General features: G+C 37.2%; 1 protein-coding gene across 1 annotated transcript; it reads right to left on the bottom strand.

The window, feature by feature from the left end:
- Positions 1 to 162: 162 nt before the first annotated feature.
- On the bottom strand, positions 163 to 21,874 carry LOC120518151 (extracellular calcium-sensing receptor-like). Its single transcript, XM_039740782.1, has 7 exons — positions 21,859 to 21,874; positions 16,455 to 16,644; positions 15,440 to 15,731; positions 13,945 to 14,775; positions 13,068 to 13,295; positions 10,757 to 10,880; positions 163 to 1,058 (listed from the first exon to the last, which is right to left on the bottom strand). The coding sequence occupies exons 2-7, from the start codon at positions 16,541 to 16,543 to the stop codon at positions 163 to 165; spliced, it is 2,460 nt and encodes an 819-aa protein (XP_039596716.1). The 5' UTR covers positions 16,544 to 16,644; positions 21,859 to 21,874.
- Positions 21,875 to 22,132: the final 258 nt, after the last annotated feature.

Raw genomic sequence — 22,132 nt, 5'->3', positions numbered from 1 at the left:
CCAACCTGAACCAGAATAGCAACCCAAAAAAAAATTTTCGGCTTGAGTTTGTTTTTGGATCATTTCGCTTTAAAGTTGAGTTTTATTTAACACGACAGTTTTTACAAATAGTTGGAAAAAAACACAATTATGAAATATCAGGAATTATATGATTTAAGTACATTATCTGCCCATAAGAGCTTTCTTTGTATTTCGTTCGGGCTTGAACAGAATAATATAACACTTTGGGGCAAATATTGCACCAAGTAGACCAAAGCTTGATGCCAGAATTGCAAAAATCTCGACTGCCACTGTGTACTTTCCAGGAGAGCTGATATAGGCAGGTATGAATGTTATCCAGACAGCGCAGAAGATGAGCATGCTGAAGGTAATGAACTTGGCTTCATTGAAGGTGTCTGGAAGGTTTCTTGCAAGAAAAGCCAATACAAAAGAAATGCCGGCTAACAATCCTATATATCCCAGAAGGGAGCTAAATCCAATCAGAGATCCAACATCACATTCAAGTATAACTTTTGAGTTCTGATGCTTAGTGTTTTTGGAGGGAAATGGTGGGGCTGAGGTCAACCAAGCCACACATATAAGTGACTGAATAAAAGTAAACATGAAGACTGTGCCTCTCTGCTGTGTTACACCAAACCACTTCATCATATTATTTCCCGGCAGTGTGGCCTTAAATGCCATAATGACAACAATTGTTTTTACGAGAATGCAAGAAATGCTCAGAACAAAGCTGATTCCAAACACCACATGTCTCAACATGCAGCTTGCATTTGAAGGCTCTCCGATAAAACAAAGTGAACAAAGAAAGCAGAGTGTTAAAGAAAAAAGCAAAAGGAAGCTCAGTTCTGAATTGTTGGCTTTTACAACTGGAGTATTTCGATAGTAAATGAAAACTATTAAAACACTAACAGACAGGCAACTTCCAAATATCGCTGTTGTTGTGAGTGTTATTCCCATAGCATCTTCATATGAAAGAAATTCAATCTCCTTTAGAATGCACTGAGTCTTAGAAGGATTTGACCAGAAATCAGATGGGCACTGAGAGCATTCAATGGAATCTAAAAAAGATTTTGTTTATATAAGTCATTATTAATATTATTGTTAAGACACTTTGAAAGTGATACTATTAAAGACTATACTTTGATTCAATTTGATTAATTGATAAATTGTCACTTGAACCATCTCCCAAAAAGCTATACAGATTGTTGTATTTTTTAGTGAATTTTGTTTTCTTTCTAAATGAGCGCTTGACTTTTTAGACTATTTTATAAGTACATTTAGATTACTTAGAGTTCATATATTCAATGAAAATTATTACAATCTACAGTCCATAATCAGAACCTCAAATCACATGAATAAATTACAAAAGTAAAATAAACTATAATGTTGCAAACAGTCTTGACCGTGAATCACAGTTTTAATAAATGCGTATTATTTTATTGAATTGGGTGACATGGCGTCTCAGAATTTGGGGTTCACATTTATATTTCCTAAAAAAGCTAAATCTTTTGAGTTTAAAGAGCAAGTTTAGCATTTAACTATACCTATGTAACGTATGTTTTTGTGTATGGGTGCTTACCAACACCACTCTTTATCAGCCTCTTTACAAGTGAGTACAAAGTACTTCTTGGCTAACCCCGTCTCTGAAGTCAACTATGAGAAAACATCATAAAACAATCAACTGACAATCTTCTTATTAAATGATGATTGTGGTCCTCCAGTGGAATTAAGTAACCTTGGGTAAAGTACCAGTAATGTAAAGTCACATGATATCATTATTTAACAACCAATTAAGCCAAAGCGTTTAAATAAGCACAAAATCTGTCACCTATTGTTTCTATGGAAAACACTAAAGATATCAGAAAAAATTGTTGTAAAAGAAAATCAGACTTTTAAAGATGATATTGTCCTTCTTTTAGATAAAAACAGAGTATTGTTGTTTACAAAGACACAGTAACCTTTACCACCACAAGAGGAAATATAAATGAGACAAGATAGTGAAGAGAGTAAGTACCTACACATCACGGTCTACTGTTTATGTTTTTGTAAGACCCAAGTTGCTTGTGTAGATGTTTCCTTGATTTAATCTGTTATTTTTCCACTTAAAAAAAAAAGATTAATAAATACATTTGATATTGTATTTAGAAATTAACAGACTCCTTCAGGCTGTACACTTTGTGTTTATTTGTCAAATGTACTGTATAGAGGAAAATTCAAATCAAATGAAAACAGTTTATTAACTAGAAACTGACTGAAAAAATATTTATATAAAATTAATAGTGAGCATGGTCTTCCTGTCGAAACTCACTGAAAAAATATTTATGCCAAATTCCTGTCACTAAGGTTGTTGCCTATTTAGCTGTTTTAAGAAGCACTTAATGAATAATCAGTTGGTTGTGGAAAAAATTGCAAAGGTATTATGATTACAATGATTTTAAGATACTACTGTACATTAGTTACAGTGGCTATTGGGAAACTCGTGTACCGTATATATTCGCGTATAAGTCGGTTCTTAAAACCTGAAATCGATCATAAAATCAGAGCCCGACTTATATGCCCGTACAAAAATACAACACTTGTTCATATCTTCTTGCTTCCTCCACTCTCTCGCCAGTTTCTCAGACACATCGAATTTTGTTGCAGCAGCAAAGTTACCAATTTCTTTCACCACTTCAACGACATTTAATTTAAATCCAGCTTCATATTTTCTTCTAAACGAGCGCTCCTTCGTAGATAAGGGATGCTCTTACGATAAAGGTGTATGAGGGTGTGAGATACAAAAAACACAAAACATTGCAAAAGTTGCTTTGGAATAGTTCGGTTATTACTATGTGGTCACGTAGGCACAATACATTAAAAAACAGCAGTGTGCTCCGTGGTTGCTAGCAGATCATAATCTCTTCAAACAATAGCGTGTGTTTTCCGCATTTTACTTATTTGACTAACATTATATGGTAAAATCAAGCCCCAACTTATCTGCGGGAGAATTTAAACACGAGTATATATGGTAAATTAAGACTGAGTTTATGATGTTCTTAGCATTACAATTGAGACACTCATCCCTAAAGTTTTCACATTGACATTCACCCCATGTTTGATTGAGTTTTATAGAAATACTTTTTTCTTTTCATTTATCTTTTAGGGCTTCGAATTTTTTTTACTTAAATCATTTAATACAAATTCATATTTTAAAGCGGTATTCAAGCACAAAAATCACATTATTTTTCCAAATAGAACAGTTAAACAATCGCACAAACACCCTAGTATGATTAGCTGGTTACATGTGTAGATTCAAAAAATATATTCATACAAAGAATATGATGAGTGGCACTTCTCTTATAAATGAGCTTGTTCCAAAGGCCATAACACTAAGTTGCTTGTCTGAAATTGGTTTGGATATGAAAGATCGGATGTCATTCAAAGTGACGTTAAAAGCAAAGTTTGCAAAAGACAATAGCAGTTAAAAGTGGCAGCACACCCAATTTATTTCAGCACTTAAAACAGCAATACCTAACAGAATGTCACCAGTATAAGAAAACATGGGATGAAGATAAAGCCCCTGCTTCAGCACGCTCCCTATTATATATTCTGCTAGACAGCATGATTACCTTAGGAAGAGAATGTGCCTGGTCTGTGGCATTCTCTACTGTTAATAAATCATTAATCTTGTTAGTCTAATTAATCTGATGTTAGTAAATGAAGCCGCCTGAAAATCCATAAAGGTCTTTGAGAAATTTCTCAAGCTAACAATGGTCCACAAGTCCAAAAGAGAACACTGCTCAAAGGGTGAGTCACACTACAGATCTGTAGTTGTAGCAGAGGGAAGAAACTTGCTGGTTTGCTAAACTGAAAGGAGTTTAATGGAAGTTGCCTGTAAGTGAAAGGAATATGTTGGCTACACGGTAGAAAAACTAGGGCTGCAAACATAAAAAGCAATTGCCAAAAAAAAGGGCTCCTTATGTTGTGCACTTCCTCATTGAAAATAATGTATATATACAGTATATTAACTGTATTACTCGACTTCCCCAGGTACATTTTGTAAGACAATGAGCTCAGTTATAGTGTCATTGATTAATCAGGTGTATAAGAAGCAGTCTGCAAATGTCAATGTACAGTATATGTAGAGAATATTGGAGAAACGTGGAGGGGAGTGGTGGGGCAATCCTCTTTAAAGTAAGCAGATGAGCATGTAAATGTAAACAATTTCAGAAGGCGGGATGGGGGTCCCCTTTCAAAGTCTATACTTGTAAGTGTATATTACAATGGAGTGGCTCTTAGGGAACCTGTTATGTTTAAACTTACGTCATCTGTCCTCCTTGTTTTTGAATTCAAGGACACCTACTTCTTTCTCCTTGCCCTTTTGTTTCATACAAAACAAAGCAACATCAGAGTTCACAGCAATAATGTCTGACACCTACACTCAACCTTTATAGAGCATGCTAACCTTTGCTAACCTCTTTGCCATTTCACATCTCACTCTAATCAGCAAACGTCTGTTTTGTTCCTTTTCTAGGACACTGGCTTTTCTTCAGTCATCCATTCACCCTATTGGCTGGTGTTGCTCTCTGTTGCTTCTGCTGTGTCCTTCGTTTGTATAAAGCCCTCTGTCACCTCAGCACATTTACTTTTGCAAAATATTAATAAATATAAAAAAAAAGTGTTTCAGGTTACATCTTGCCTGAAGAAGGGGCCTGAGTTGCCTTGAAAGCTTGCATATTGTAATCTTTTTAGTTAGCCAATAAAAGGTGTAATTTTGCTTGGCTTTTCTCTACATTCATAATGGCTAACACGGTACAACACCCTAGTACCCCCAGGCTGCCAGATGAAGCCCTCCCTGCAGCATGGAGGTGCCCCGAAGACCAGCAGGGAATCCTGGACAATGGAGTTTTTATCCACAGCTCTGCTGGATACCATGGAGGCCACTAGAGAATGCTGCAGGGAGGAACAAAGACTATTGGCCCTACACCCAAGAAGAAGAAGACTTTTTATCTGACCCGGAAGTGATAGGAGATCACATGTACTGGGGGATTGGAAACACTTCCGGGTCAGGGACTATAAAGGACTCTGGGAAATCCCAGATGTGTGAGCTGAGCTGGGTAGAAGGGTGGCAACACATCTGGGAGTGGAGGATTGTGATTATTGATTATTAATTGTGTATTATAGAGAGTTTATGAGTATTGTGGAGAGGAGGGTGCTTTGTGCACTGTATAGTTCAAATAAAATTATAATTTGGACTTTTATCTGGTGTCTGGAGTCAAGTCTGAGGGTTCAAGGGAGCGATAGCGCCCCCATCTGTCACTATATACATATATATCTGTATCTATGTCTATATATATATATATATATAGAGAGAGAGAGAGGCATATGCACTGTCTGTTGTGTCCTGGAGTGGTCCTTACCTACAATGAGCCTGGAAATCAAACCTCAGACCCGCATGTACAACTATATATATTATACTAGCAAAATACCCGCGCTTCGCAGCGGAGAAGTAGTGTGTTAAAGAAGCAATGAAAAAGAAAAGGAAACATTTTGAAAATAACGTAACATGATTGTCAATGTAATTGTTTTGTCACTGTTGTGAGTGATGAGTGTTGTTGTCATATATATATATTTACACACACACACATAAACATATATATACATATCTATACATATACACATATATACATACATATATATCTACATATATACACATACATATACACACACACATAAATACATACACACATACATACATACACACACATATATACACACAAATACATATATATATATACATACACACACACATATATAAACATATATATACATATACATACATATCTACATATATACACACACAGCTATTTTGTATCAGTGCAATACGCTGCTTGTTAAAATGGATAACTCCGCTCTTACGTGCAAGTCTGCGTGGATATTATGAACTATCGTATTTGTTCAAGTTCTATTTAAATTTTAAATAGAAGGAATTTTTATTTAGTCGACAGAAATATCTTTGGTAGGAATGGTAAAAACAGACAGGAATATTATTCCTGAATAAATCAACTCAAACTTATAATATTTTGCTCTCCATAAAAATATATCCTGTCTAAATTATACAAGTTAGAAATAAAGTAAACATTAAAAGAACAAACATTCAAATTTCTTTACTCTTATGTAATTTTATATAAAAATAAACTTAGATTTTAAATATCCCAAAAGATTTTGCTCTCCATAAAAATATATCCTGTCAAAATTATACAAATTCAAATATGAACATGCTGCATAACAAAACCTGGAAATATAAATAAAATGTGTTCCTTTCAGCAATAACAAATCAAATCATTCAGTTGTCTTTGCTCATATGTCATTTTAGAGCTGGACGCCTGGCATCTTTTTTTGGCAACAAGTTCGTTTATGTTTGGTGTGAGGTTCTGTGTTGTGGAGATTCTCAGGATGGATTGCAGGTGCTCATCAGTGAGGCGACTCCTGTGTGCTGTTTTGTTAGTCTTTATCACTGAGAAGAGCTTCTCACACAGATATGTGCTACCAAACATGCACAAGGTTCGAGCCGCATGTAGACGGACTTTTTTTGTTCTTCAAAGTCACCAAAGCGCCGTGCAAACTCAGTGCGCTCAGTTTATCAGCAAAGTGCGTATTTGGGAACACCGTAGTGACGACTTGGTTTAACATTACTTGGCAACAGGGAAAGTGGGGCAAGTGGTTGTGTCTCCCATAAAAGCAGCTTCACTTGAAATCACTTTGTGATTGTGCACGGTAAAACGTCCGCTGAAGTGTCAGATTCTTATTTAATTATTCTGCTTTCTGTATCTTCTGCATTGCATTCAGGTTACCCTGATGTTTTGTCTCATAGTGCCGTCTTAGATTAAATTCTGTAATTACAGCCACATTAGCTCCACAAATGAGACACACGGGTTCAGTAAACATATACTCAGCCTCCCATCGCTTTTAAAGGCTCTATTTTCAGAATGAACTTTTCTCTCAGCATCGCGTGAGCTAGCTTCGCAATAAGTGTTTGGCAAGGCAGCTGAAGCGCTGCATTATGGGATCTGTAGTTTATTGTGTTACCAGCGCTTCATATACCTGGGCCATTAATAACAATAATACAGTATATAAAATGATCTCGGGCGGATATAATTACCGCGTGCGGATGTGGCCCGTGGCCCTTGAGTTTGACAAATATGGACTAAATAGAACTTGAAAAGATATATTTTTTGAAATGTGATCACGCAATTCAGATAGAGTTGACGCACTACAGCCTGCATCCTCCCTCGATCTTACTTTTTTACCGTTCATCTAATGAATACACTGAGTATGGCTTTACCAAAACAATCATTGATGGCGAATAAAGTATCCATTATTCGAGTATGTAGATCGGAATATATATATACATATATATATATACCCGCGTATCCAGCGGAGAAGTAGTGTGTTAAAAAAGCTAGAAAAAGAAAAGGGAACATTTTAAAAATAACGTAACATGACTGTCAATATACAGTATTTGTTTTGTGAGTGTTACTGAGTGTTGCTGTCATCAAGGATTTGATTATCATTATTTCTTTCAATCAGGCTCGTATTTGTAGGATGTGTTGTGTTCAAGTTACATTCCGTGTTTGTCAATCGTTGTAAAGATGACAGGTTTCTTTCATCGATTCGTTTTTACTGCATCAATAAACAGCTCGTCTTCTTCTTTATCTGAGACCTGACACACTGCATGCACGGTTTTTTTTACACTGTCTTCCTTTAGCGGGACATTGACTTTTTCCACCGTGTGCTTTGTTTCCGCAGTAGCTGGATTTATGAATATGCTTATCAGACGCTTCATATTTTTGCTGCCTTTTCAATTGTGTAATTCGGTTTTGTTCAGCTCTTTGGAACTGTTGCCTTTTATCTCTGCACTGCGTCAGTTCACGTGAGCCGCTCGGTGTACATGCATCGAAGTTTCCCAGCTGTGCTGGTGCCATCTCGTGCTATGTCCATGGCTGTATTTAATGTTACCTTAGTCCTGGCACTTAAAACTTTCTCTCGCAGTTTCGCTGAGTTTGTGTCAAACACCACCCTGACCATCTCATCTTCCTCTGCATAAGCACAGTCCTTAACCCGTGAATATTTAGTGGGAGTTTGCTATTGGATTGCCGCTGACGGACGGCCTTATATGGGCAGGCACTAAATTACAAACGCCAGCGCAGCCTGTCTATGAACTTAATTTAAAGTGTAGGTTTACATCGTGCTTTGTTTCAGTAGCAGAACTCATGAATATGGTTGTATATGTCACTCGCTCGCTTCTTATTGTTTCGCTGCCTTCTCAATTATATAATGCATGTTTTCTTCAGCGCTTTTTTGAGGTCTTCCTGGTTTTCTATGTACTGCGTGATTACGTGGGAGGCGTGATGATGTCACACGAAACTCCGCCCCGGCGTTGAAGCTCATCTCCATTACAGTAAATGGAGAAAACTGCTTCCAGTTATGACCATTACGCGTAGAATTTCGATATAAAACCTGCCCAACTTTTGTAAGGAAGCTGTAAGGAATGAACCTGCCAAATTTCAGCCTTCCACCCACACGGGAAGTTGGAGAATTAGTGATGAGTCAGTGAGTGAGTGAGTCAGTGAGTGAGTGAGTGAGTGAGTGAGTGAGTGAGTGAGTGAGTGAATGAGTGAGTGAGTGAGTGAGGGCTTTGCCTTTTATTAGTATAGATGTATAAATATATATTTTTCTGAATTTGTATAAGGTGAATTTTCACTTTGCAAAATGTAGACAACTTTCTCATTTTGTTTTTTTAATAAATTGTAAATTGTCCATAAATTTTAAGAAATTGAAGTTTGATTTTTTTTTTTGCCTTATCGCCCAGCCCTTAATGACATGCAAATTAAGGAAACTGGACCTTTTCAAAGGAGTGACATGTCATAGGAGTAAAATAACAAAGGAGTGAAACCTCAGATATGAATTTCAAAGCAGTGACAACCATTCAACCATCCATCCAAGTGGTAGGTGAGGCAACAAAGATTTTTTTGGCGAGCGTACTTTCAGTTGTATGTGGTAGGTGAGGCTGAAACGATTTTTTTGGCGAGCATACTTTCAGTTGTGTGTGGTAGGTGACTCGTTATGTCACTCCAATAAAATGTCACTCCTTTAATACGGTATTTATGTCATATGGAAGAGAAAAAATGTATATATTAGCATATTAGCATAAACAGCCATAAAAGTAATTAACGGCTTCTGAAACATTAGATATAGCATAAAATAGAATGTCAAGCAAATAAGATAGGTCAAACGAATAGTTAAATAAAAATCATTCATATTGCATTATTTTTTAATCTTGAGGCAAAATTGCTAGTGTGTGAAAGGAAAGAAAGGACAGGAAAAGGATGACGCATAGAAAGTGCCTAGGACAGGGGAAGGAGGGGTGTGTGTGTGCACCTGATAGACCTTGATAGACATGTGAGAAACCAGCTGGAGTGTTGAATCAGCAGAAAGACAGTAAAAGGCTTTGCTATAAACAAGGTGATGTAATGCATAAAAGTAAAATTAGTATATTCAGGCACTAACATAAATAAATATAGAAGAATATATTTGAAATTAACTTTAGTGCAGAAATTAAGGCAAGTCAAGCATGATTAAATAAAGGTATATGCCATATTTCTTTTCAATAAAGCTTAGCTTTGGGCCTCAGACAAACCAGCTTGAAAGTCCGAGAAAGAGGAAGTGACGAGAGGAAAGCCCATAAATGGAAGAAGAACATCTGTACTGGCCTTGGCCAGTGAAAGAAATAAGCAAAAACAGAAACTAAAAAAATGGACAATAGACAGTGAAATAACAGAGGTCAGCTACAGGGAAAGTCAGGAGATAATGATGGTTCCCATGAGAACCCCGGGTATTGGCCGAACAGGTGCAGAGGGGAGTCAGAGAAAAATAGCAAATGACCTAATTGAGGGAGGTCGGAGTGATAAGAAATTACTATATAAGTTTTGAGTTTTGAACTGTTCTGGGCTCAATCTCATTTGGCCGAATTGAGTTGAGTCCGTGTTGTTGTTTGATTGCAATAAAGCTTTAAAACTCTGTTTGCCTATTCTGAATCCTAATAGCCTTCATTTTTAGGTAAAAAGCATCTTGGTGACAATTTTTCACCACGACAGATACTCCTTTGTTATGTCACTCCTATGAAGTGTCACTCCTTCGATATAGACCCAAGGAAACTGGTGACTCTAAAATGGCTCAGTATGACTATGATTGTGGCAGTGACTATGAGTGTGCTTTATGTTGTCCCGATGTTTTACCCTTGTTTTGTGCAGAGTGCAGGTGGACAGTCATCAGCCCACCATTAATCTCACTTCAATAGTGATATAAAAATGGATGGTGAAATGGTTTTTAAGAATCAAATAAATGCTATAGTATATTTTCTTTTCCTCCATTCATGCATGTGCATCCTAATTTATATTTCATGTAATCATAGTTGTTATGTTTGTCCATCCATTTACTAATTTATATTAACTATACAATTCAACACATGTGGCTGGTGCATAAAAACTGATACGTATTTACAGCATGTATATATGAAAGTGGCCATAAGTGTACAAATATATTGTGACTTTTTCATGAATATGTTTTATGGATAGTAACTCTGAAAATGCCCCAAAAAGCATTTCTATATATTTTTCCTGGGGAAGTCACTTCATTCAAGTGAAAATAAATTAAATCAGTTTGTTTGCTTGTCAAACACTATATTCAAAATCCCTAAACAGCTATTTATACTCACCATTTTCTTTGCTAATTTCTCCATCTGCACATGACACACAATCAAAACAGCAGACAGGCTGTCCATTCCTAGTGGCTTTTCTAGTTCCAGGTTGGCAACTTTTGCTGCAGACAGACTCTGGAACCTGGAGACAAATAACTTGAGTTGAAGGATTAATTAATCTGTTAAATTATTTTGAAAAGGTTTGATTTATAATCCACCATATTAAAAATTGACAACCAGTTGTGTTGCACTGTTCAGTTATAAGAGTAAGATAATGTTTACAATGGAGTAAAATAATTTGTTAATAATTACATTAATTTGAAGAAGCCTATCTTGTAACACACCATATTAAAAAGTGCTTGCTGCACTGTTCATTAGAAGAAGAGTAAACCTTAAAAATTGACTTGCTTTCTCTCTCTCTCTCTCTCTCTATATATATATATTATATATATTTATATATAATATGCTACTTTGGCTGTTCATTTGTCTGTCCAGGATTTTAAATCACCTGTAGCTTGCAAACCGTTTCACCTATTGACTTGAAATTTGGTACACATATACAACGTGACGTCTAATATCCGCTTTCGGGGTGATGATTGACCTCTAAGGTTATTTCTCTTTTTATTTTATTGTAGAATCAACTCTCGGCAGTCACTACCTCTTTATATCTTAAATCATTCCTGAGGCAGATTGAAGACTTAAGTGCCAGCTTAAATGAAAAATTAGGGAAAAGGCACTAAGTAATTGCAACACAAACACTGATGTAATCACATTTACTGCAAAAAGATGCTGATGAAAGAAGAGAAGAAGCGGGCCGTTAGGGCGGAGAAAAGAAGAGCTGCTTAGGAAGCAGCAAGCGCATCAACCTCTGAGCAAACAAATGCTAAATGTACAGAGAAAGAGGTTGCTCAAGTCAAGTGTATTCACTGCACGTTATCATGCAGTGCGCTGTTACTGGTATACATATATATATATACTGTATATATATATTGTGTACCACCAGGTGGAGTACCAACCACCCTACCCGACACAGACAACAAGTGTAAGCACACATGTTTTATTCCAAATAGGGCAGCACTTTTTCTTCACTCCCCAGTACAGAGCACAGTACAGCAAAGCACAAGAAACCAAACACAGTCCTCAAGCACAGCACAATACAAAAGTCTTTTCTTCTTTTCCCTTTCTTTGCCGCCTCCACTCCTCTCCCAACAAGCTTTGTCCACCTCCTCCCAACTCTGGCTCCTTGAATGGAGTGAGGTGGCCCCTTTTATAGGGCACCCGAAAGTGCTCCAGGTGCTCCCAGGTTCTCTTCCGGCTGCACTTCCGGGTGTGGCGAAAGTGCTGCAACCCAGGGCTCTGAAACTGTTCTGGCACCCCTTGGCGGTGGCCATGGGCTCCAGCAGGGTTGAGCCTCTGAGTGCCAAACCCGTGGCCCTTTTATGAGCCAGGGGTTGCCCTCTCGTGTTCCGGGGGAGGTACTGCGTTGTCTGCAACTATACATATATATACTTCACTAACTCCATGTACATTTAGGATTTATAGAATCAGAATCTGATTTAATAAAGTATATTAAACATGTTTACTGAAACAGTATCATTGACATCAGTAGTTCAAATTTACATTAATACTGAAATGACTCTAACCATTACACAAATATACCATCCATCCATCCATTTTCCAACCTGCTGAATCTGAGCACAGGGTCACGGGGGTCTGCTGGAGCCAATCCCAGCCAACACAGGGCACAAGGCAGGATTCAATCCTGGGTAGGGTGCCAACCCTCCGCAGGACACACACAAACACACCCACACACCAAACACACACTAGGGCCAATTTAGAATCGCCAATCCACCTAACCAGCATGTCTTTGGACTGTGGGAGGAAACCGGAGCACCCGGAGGAAACCCGCGCAGACACGGGGAGAACATGCAAACTTTACGCAGGGAGGACCCGGGAAGCGAACCCGGGTCTCCTAACTGCGAGGCCACAAATATACTTAGAGGTGAAATTATCTTTAAATACAATACCACACCATACTTTGAAACCACTTCTGAACAAACTGAAAGTGAAAAACATTTTTTTATTATTAATGTGTTCTAGTATCTTATGTAAAACATACTTTATGTAACATAGTCTGTCCATTAAAGAATTATCTGGCTGAATTCTGAACATTTAAGACAAACAAAAAAATATTTTTTTTAAAGAAAGAGAGTAGCTGAGGCAAAGAAATTCACTACCACAGAGCAAAAGAAATACTGTGCTTAATATTTACATTATTTCTAAAAACACTAAAACCAGTTGGTAAAGTTAGAGAGAATCTTTGGCCTACCTTTCCAGAATAAAAGTTCCAAAAGATGTCCTTTTCACTAAGGAAGAGCTCTTGTCCTTTACTGGCTGCTTTGTCATAAACACCTATAGTTTTAATGATCACTGAGCCATCACCAGCTCTTTGCCAGTTTACTATGTCATAAATTGCAAGAGCATCCCCGTTTTCATCAAATGCCACTCTTTCTCCAAGTCGATTGGTGAAATTGACTTTCTTTAGATAATACATCAGCTTACAAAATGAAGATAAAAAACATTCTCCTCAAAATTTTACCATGTGTAACTGTTTTGATAGGCTCTAGTAATTTGAATAACATGTGATACCCAAGAAACGGCAATCTTACCCACATTATTACTAAATAAAAAAGCAAAATTCTGATAAAAAACACTGCCAATTCAGTTATGCTTGAAAATATTAATGCTAAAATTATTTCAATTAATATTGCATTTGAAGATCTATCCATGTTCTTTATCATATATATCCAGTAAAAACATAATAATAATAATAATAATAATAATAATAATAATAATACATTTTATTTATTTTAGCACCTTTCCCATAAGAAAGCCAATCCTGGCAATAATGGGACAGTGTTACGTAGTCCTTTGACAGACACAAACACATGCGCTTACTTAGCTTAGATCACTTCATATTGCCAATCAAGCTTATTTCATAGGATTGGAACATGGGAGGAAATTGGGCAGCCTGGACAAAACTTATAAAAAGAAGGGAAGAACATGCATACTTGATACAGAAGGCATTGCAATTCTAATTCAACATACTCCAGGTGTTTTGAAAACATGATTTTAAGTGCAAACTACCATAAAAATATAAAACATTTAAACATCTAGCAAAATCATTTATGATAGGGCAATCCTACCTGCCAAGGTTGCAGACTTTTGATATCAGCACAAGTATTGTTTTCAAAGGGCCCTTTTCCATTTTCACAGAGCATTAATTGGTGGAGTGCATGTGCTAAAGCATACACGGCTTTATAAACGTTATATGTAGCCCTTGATTCAGACACATCAGTATATGCAGTCCTGTTGCTTTTAATATCTTCATATCCTGTGCAAAATTTGGTAACTGAAAGTGTGGAATCGTTTTCATTATTTATGCTTGCTTGAAATTTACATCCAAACATTGTCTCCCAAAAGCGAGGAACTAAATTATTGTTTGGATCTGAACTGGGTCGGATCTGGAGAAGAAAATTAACCAGTCCTGGGATTTCCCCTCTGCGAATAGCAATACCAATTGTCCCACCAAAAAACGGAAAGTTCTCATTAGTTGCTAAAATATTAGAGGTACTCCATGCCTCACTGGCAATCCATTGTCTCCCAGTTATGTTTTGCCGAATGATCTCGGCGGATAAGATTATTAAGTTTGCTCTTGGAGAAAAAACCACAATGACTTTTGCAGTTGAGTCTTTTATGGTATTTACTATCTGAAGATACTTTATACTTTCTTGGGCTTTGGGAAACGTTTCTGTAAAAGCAATGCATCCAAATTTTTTAAATTCTTCATGGAAACTATTTACTGCATATTGCCCATAGTCATCATCAGTTCCTATGACCCCCACCCATGTCCATCCAAAATGTTTAATAATTTGTACCATAGCTTTAACTTGAAATGCGTCACTGGGTACGGTCCTGAAGAATGATGGATAGTCTATCTTATTGCTTAAGCAAGAACAAGTGGCGTAATAGCTGATCTAAAAAAGCAGCACAAACATTTTTAAAATAAATATCAGTCTTAATAAGATTCTTTTAGATTTAATCAATTTATAACATAAAATGTTCCTAAAGCTTTCAGGTAGTCTAATCAAATGTCAATGTAAATTCATCCATCCATTATCCAACCCGCTAAATCCTAACTACAGGGTCACGGGGGTCTGCTGGAGCCAATCCCAGCCAACACAGGGTGCAAGGCAGGAAACAAACCCCGGGCAGGGCGCCAGACCACCGCACGGCGCACACACGCACACACCAATCATACACTAGGGACAATTTAGAATCACCAATGCACCAAACCTGCATGTCTTTGGACTGTGGGAGGAAACCAGAGCACCCGGAGGAAACACATGGAGACACAGGGAGAACATGCAAACTCAATGTAAATTAATTTTACTAATGTTTTTAAATAAACTTTTTAAAATAACAATAATATTTAATAATTATGTAATTAATTATATTAAATATGTTTCTACTTCTGAACATATCTAATATTACATGTGGGTTATATTAAGTTAAATTATTTCTTTTATATTTTTAATTACATAGTATTTAACATGTCAATAGATCAACAACATTTTTCAAATCACTGCAATAATTGTCATTTTAAAAATGGTGTATTAAATCAATGCAGCAAAACTTTACCAGAGGCATTCTGAACAGACCCAGAATTCTTGAAATGGCAATTGAATGTGATGAAAATGGATCGCCAACAATGCCAACAACAGGAGGCAGTCCTCTGCAGTCGCTATCAGGAATGCTGTCATTTAGTCCACCAATCAAACTTATTGCAGATCTCAGAGCAACCTGTAGCTTTATGCAGTTGTCATATAACCTGTAGCCTAGTGTTATATTGGGAAGAAGCATTGGATCTTGATTGATTTCTTCAATGGCAAAAATCATTGTGTGTGCCCACTGAAACACTTCAAAATCCAGACTGTTGCCATGAAAAAAATTAATACAATACAACAAATACAGTAAATCTATTTGCCTAGTGTGAGGTAAAACATGAAAATGAATTCATAACATTCCAAATTGATTACTTAACTCATACAACTTAATTGTAATGAAACTGTGTGATTTCACATTAAATATCATTATTACGCATTGCATTAATTTAGTCTTGAACCATTGAAATGCATTAATGAAATCTTTTCCTTAATCAGTTCAAACATTGGTATAAAACCCCATGATATTTTAGCAATTGTTTTTAAGGCTATTATGTGTATTGATTTCTATTATGCATAGACTGTAGGAATTTTGCAGCGACACACAAAAATAACTTTATACAATCAATATTAAAATGTCATTCATATTTTTCACATTTAATAGCCTATACTTTTAGAACTGAAATCAAAGTAAATGGCTATTATAAATACACCAACTTCTTTAAAATGAATAGTGACCACTATTTTGGTTGTAATCTCTATGAAAAAAAGAGCATTACTGAGATTATAGTCTTTGACAACAATGTCAATTATAACTAACATTATTCAAATAATAAAACCAACATCTCAAATATGAATTGAAAATGCATTTAAATACTTTATAGGCCAGATTATGATTTAAAAAAATTAAAGCAAGTATCAATTATTACAGGCACGTTTACATTTAAGAAAAAAGAATGTAACCTTTGTAATTAAATAAATCCCTGACTTACCTGTCACATTTCCAGTGTTCTGGTTTATGTTTGAAAGATAAATCTGGAACAATTGTTTTATAACTTAACTCAAATATCCCTCCTAACATAATATCACCTGTTTTATATAATGTCTGAAGTTGAAATCTTTCTTGAATCTTACAAACATTTTCTGATAAAGCTGCAGCAGTAAGTATATAAAGGCATAAAACTGTTTTCATTTTTAACAGAACACTATAGTTTACATATTGTTACAGTGTTCAGCTAATATGCAGCTTTTATATACAAAGTCAACAAGTCCCGTGAGATCCGTTAGTGAAGTACATGTCTTTCACACCCAAGGGAAGTTTCATTTGTTTTCTTTGATTTTCAAATACTAGATGAATTTCTCCTGAATTACTATTTTAAAACAGCAGGAACTTTTACTTGTTATTTTGCCAATATTGTCCAAGAAAGTACTATTATATATATATATATATATATATATATATATATATATATATATATATATATATATATACTGTATATATATATATATATGGAAGAGAAGGTCTGTGATACGGTTTGCATATTAGCAGTTGGAGATCCACAAAGGGAGAAAATGAATCACGTATCATAAAGTAGTTTTTATTCCTGAGCTTTCAACCCCTACCAGGGGTCTTCATCAGAGGATAATGCTAAGACTTACAAGAATCAAAGGCAATATATAGCAATACCTTACGGGGGGTGGGTGGGGTGTCTAGGTCCATGTGGGGGGGTGAGGTTGTTGGGAGTAAAGTCTTGTTTATTAAGAATAAGAATAAGATCCAAAAACTGTATCTCTAAACGACAAACACTTAACACAAAATGGAATAAACTCACTGGAAATCAACATACTAACAAACTCCAATCCGGAGTACACAAACTATCTAAAAGACAGCTTTCCACCACAGAACATAATATTCTCTCCAGAGGACTAAAATTCAACTACAAAGACGCATCTAACATGAACTTCCTAGGTGCCTTGGAACACATCCTGTCAACCGGAAAAGTACCGACAGAAAATGCACAAGAAATAAGGTGCAATGTCGCCAGCCAACTACACGCAGGACAACCGACCAAACATATTTCCACAAGTGAACAAAAAGCCTTACGGTCGCTACAGAATGACAGCAGCATCATCATCACACCAGCCGACAAAGGAGGTGCAACTGTCGTTTTAGACAAAGAACAATACACCACAGCTATAGAAGAAATGCTTTCTGACACTAACACTTATCAACAGCTGAGTAAAGACCCAACGAAAACCACACTTAATAGAATAAACACTGCTCTGACCAAACTCCGGAATAACAACCACCTCGATGCACAGAATTATTATAAAATGAAATCCAGCGATGCTATCTGCCCTGAATTTTACGGACTCCCGAAAATACATAAAACACCACTGAAATTCAGACCAGTGGTCAGCCTAATAGGCGGACCATCCTACAACTTATCAAAAAGACTTTTCCAATTACTCAAACATCTAACTTTTGATTCAGAATATTCTATGAACAGCGCTGAGTTGGCATTACAACGCTTAAAAGATTTATCCGTCGCCGAGGATGAAACCATGGTCTCTTTTGACGTTGTGTCGCTATACACCATGATACCGATTCATCTAGCCACAGAAACACTTTTAATGAAACTGGAAAGTGACCCCACTATAGAAACAAGAACTAAGCTATCGATTAAAGACATACTACACCTAATATCACTCTGCCAAAAAACTCACTTTCATTTTAACGGCAAATACTATACTCAGAAAGAAGGCATGCCAAGGGGATCACCGTTATCAGGACTTCTAGCAGAACTGGTAATGCAACGATTTGAAAATATAGCTCTATCTCAGTTCACACCCAAAATTTGGATACGCTATGTGGACGACACATTCGTCATAATAAAAAATGATCAGCTGAATGAATTCTACAAGCACATCAACTCAATATTCCCGGCAATCCAATTCACAATGGAGAAAGAAATTAACCGACACATCAGCTTCCTGGACATCTACATTGAAAGAAGTAATGACGCCACCCTGACTACTAGTGTTTACCGTAAAGAATGCTATGCAGACAAGATATTACACTTCGCCAGCAACCACCCGATATCTCATAAACGGAGCTGTGTTAAAACTCTATTCAGAAGAGTCCACACCCATTGTAATACGAAGGAGAAAAAAAAAATGAAAGAGAGACGCTATCTCTTCCACCTTTTCACTTCAAAAGGATACTCGAAAACATTCATTAATCGAAGCCTACACAGAAGACGCCAAAAAACTCAACAAACAATTGACTCGAACCATAACCCCCACCCAACCTGGCACTCACTCCCTTATCACCACAATGTGTCTGAAGGTGCTGCGCGCATCCTGGCCAAGTCAGGTGTCAGAATAGCACACAAACCAATGAACAATCTGCGCACGGTCCTCTTTAATGCCAGAAACAAGAAATCGACAGCAGAAACACTAGACGCAGTATACAGCATTCCATACAGTTCGTGCTCAGCGGTATACATTGGACAAACTTCAAAAAGAATCGCAACACGTGTATACAGGAACACCGCAACGCCGTCAGAAGAAAGGATGCACTGTCATTGATCTATAAGCATACTAAATCAACAGGACATACATTTAATTGGGATGATGTACAAGTAAAATTTAAAGCCAATAATAAAAGTGCTAGAGAGCTGGCTGAATCCTGGTTATCAAATGAGAACGCCATCAACAGACACTTGGACATAAATCCAGCATATACAAACTTAAGAAGAACTTATTCTTAATAAACAAGACTTTACTCCCAACAACCTCACCCCCCCCACACGGACCTAGCCACTAAGTAAGGTACTGCTATATATTGCCTTTGATTCTTGTAAGTCTTAGCATTATCCTCTGATGAAGACCCCTGGTAGGGGTTGAAAGCTCAGGAATAAAAACTACTTTATGATACGTGATTCATTTTCTCCCTTTGTGGATCTCCAACTGCTAATATATATATATATATATATATATATATATATATATATATATATATCATCCTTGATAGTACTTTATATTTTCAGCCCCACATCAATAACATCTCCCGGTCTGCATATTTCCACCTGCGTAACATTAATTGTGTTCCCCCCTCCCTCACTCCCTATACTACCGCTATCCTTGTTCATAGCATTGTCACTTCTCGTCTGGATTATTGCAGTTCCCTTTTCTTTGGTTTTTCTTCCAAATCTCTTTATAAGCTTCACTGGTCCAGAATTCAGCTGCCCATATCATTACTAGAACCCACTCTATTCATCATATCACTCCCATCTTGCAGCAGCTTCACTGGCTTCCAGTTAAGTTGCGCATTGAATTCAAAATTCTTCTTTTAACTTTTAAGGTTATCCACAGCCTTGCCCCTGCATATCTGTCCGACATCCTCCATGTTGCCAATCCCTCCCGCACCCTTAGATCCTCTTCCACTTGACTGTCCCCTTAGTCCATCTTACCACCATGGGGAGCAGAGTATTCAGTTGCTCTTCTCCCCAGCTCTGGAACTCATTACCTTCTGAGCTTAGAAAAATTGATTCATTCTCACTTTACAAATCCAAATTTTAAGCTCATTTGTTTAAGACTGGTTTTTCTTTTTGACTACAATTGCTCTGTCTGATTTTAAATTTTGTATTTTTAGTTTTGTTTATAATGTGTGTTTTATCTATTATTGTTCGGTGTCTTTGAGTCTTTAGAAAGGCGCCTATGAATAAATAAAATGTATTATTATTATAAATGTAATGCTGAGTAGCTCAAATTGAAACTATATCTATATATATAATTGACTAAGTTGCCCGACCATGGGATACGCACGACAGAGCCCTGCCCGCCAACTCTAACCATCCTCCCGCGTCCACCCTCGCTCTTGAGGCATGCACACTGCCTGCTCATGTGCCCGCACGCAACACCTCAACAAACACATGTTTACACGCTGCATACAGCGATTCCCATCCGCGACAAACATGCTTCTTCTTAGATGGTCCTTCAGGAACAGGGAAAACTTTTGTCTACAAAACCCTGATTCATACCATCAGAGCTAGGAAGCTAGGACCATCGTCCTGCCTCCACCTCAAAACCGGTCCCGCCCACACACAGCTGACATGGCATTTCTCGATTCCTATTTGTCCTCTTCCAAATCCTTCCCCATGCTGCCAGCGGCTCCTTTTCAAAACCGATCCCACCCACACGCAGCCAACACAGCATTTCTCGCCAAGCTTCTCAAGTACGCTTACAAAATAAAGCAAACTCTACATGCAGCGAAAATTTACTTCTCCAGCTAGATTCCATGCTCAGAACCATCAAACCCTTTTCTAAATCATACAAACACATGCATGAAATTGCTCAGTCCAATTCAACAGCATCTGTACAAATGCGTTTCAAGGAAAACCCTAGGCAGGATGCCCAGACATGTCACACCAATGTTGCAGCGATTTTCGTCGGAGAAGATGGCGAACCGCCTGCCGAAAGGGACACTTGCATCTGTTCCATAGGCAACTCCTGTAAACAGATTTACATGCTCAATATGAGTTGTGATCCTATGGTTTACCCACTTTTATTCCCTTATGGAGACATTGGCTGGCACAAAAATTTACATGTTCCCGATAAAAGAAACGCCAAGCGAAGAAGGCTTACTCAATGCCAATTTTACGCGTACAGATTAGCAATGAGGAATACATTTAGTATTTTGCACTCCAGCAATGAACTATTCCAACAGCACGTCGTAGATGCGTATGTTAAAACAGAGGGCGCGCGTCTCAACTATCTCAGATTAGATCAACAAGATTTGCGCGTGGAACAATACAAAGGACTGTCAGATGCACTGCAAGCAAACACTGATAATAACAACGTACGTGAAGACAAAATGATCATATTACTGTCCATATTTCCAGGAAGTTCAAGATACAGGCAACAAATTATTGATTATATTTACATAATCGAATTTCAGAAGCGCGGCCTTCCTCATACCCACATGCTGTTTACTCTTTGCAATAATTCTAACAACCAGTCTTCAGCCACATTCAGTTGTATGTGGTTTTTTTTCTAGGGCTAGATCTTTCGACTCATTATCTGCCGTTACCACCAAAACACCTATTCACAACTGCGTCTTTCAAGAAGTATTTATTTCTTTTTGATTTCTGAATTCCTTTCTCACCGTTTTTCGTTCGTATTCTTACACCACCATATGCTACAGCAGGCTTCGGCTAGTTTTATACATATTTTTTGTAATGTGATACAGTGCCCTGGGTCACTATGTAGTTGGAAATGCATAAATCAAACTCCTAAATCAGATTCAAAATAAATAACTAGTGCTGAACACTTAGCCTGATTTGCCTGTAAAGGCCAAGCAGCCCAACCGACAGTAAACTGAATGCACCTGACCATACAGAGAGAGTGACAAGACAGCTTCAGCATCTTCTGCTGTAACCACAGCATTCATGTGTGGTTGGTAACTCTATAAAATTTAGTTCTCTTAAGATTTATGATTAGACCACCATGAAAAAATACATTTAAAATGTACAAAATTGTACTGTCACATCCTTTCCTGCTCTGCTCACACTGTGAACTCTTCATCAGGCTTTGGCCCTTCAGGACTCTGCCAGGTGTGATGGCTGATGCCAAAAATCCAAAAACCTCTTCAGAGCACAAAGATCTC

Source organism: Polypterus senegalus, chromosome 1 (genome assembly GCF_016835505.1).
Source record: "Polypterus senegalus isolate Bchr_013 chromosome 1, ASM1683550v1, whole genome shotgun sequence".
Taxonomy (NCBI): Eukaryota; Metazoa; Chordata; class Cladistia; order Polypteriformes; family Polypteridae; genus Polypterus; species Polypterus senegalus.
The sequence above is the reverse complement of the archived record's forward strand: the minus strand, read 5'-3'. Positions and strand labels throughout refer to the sequence as shown.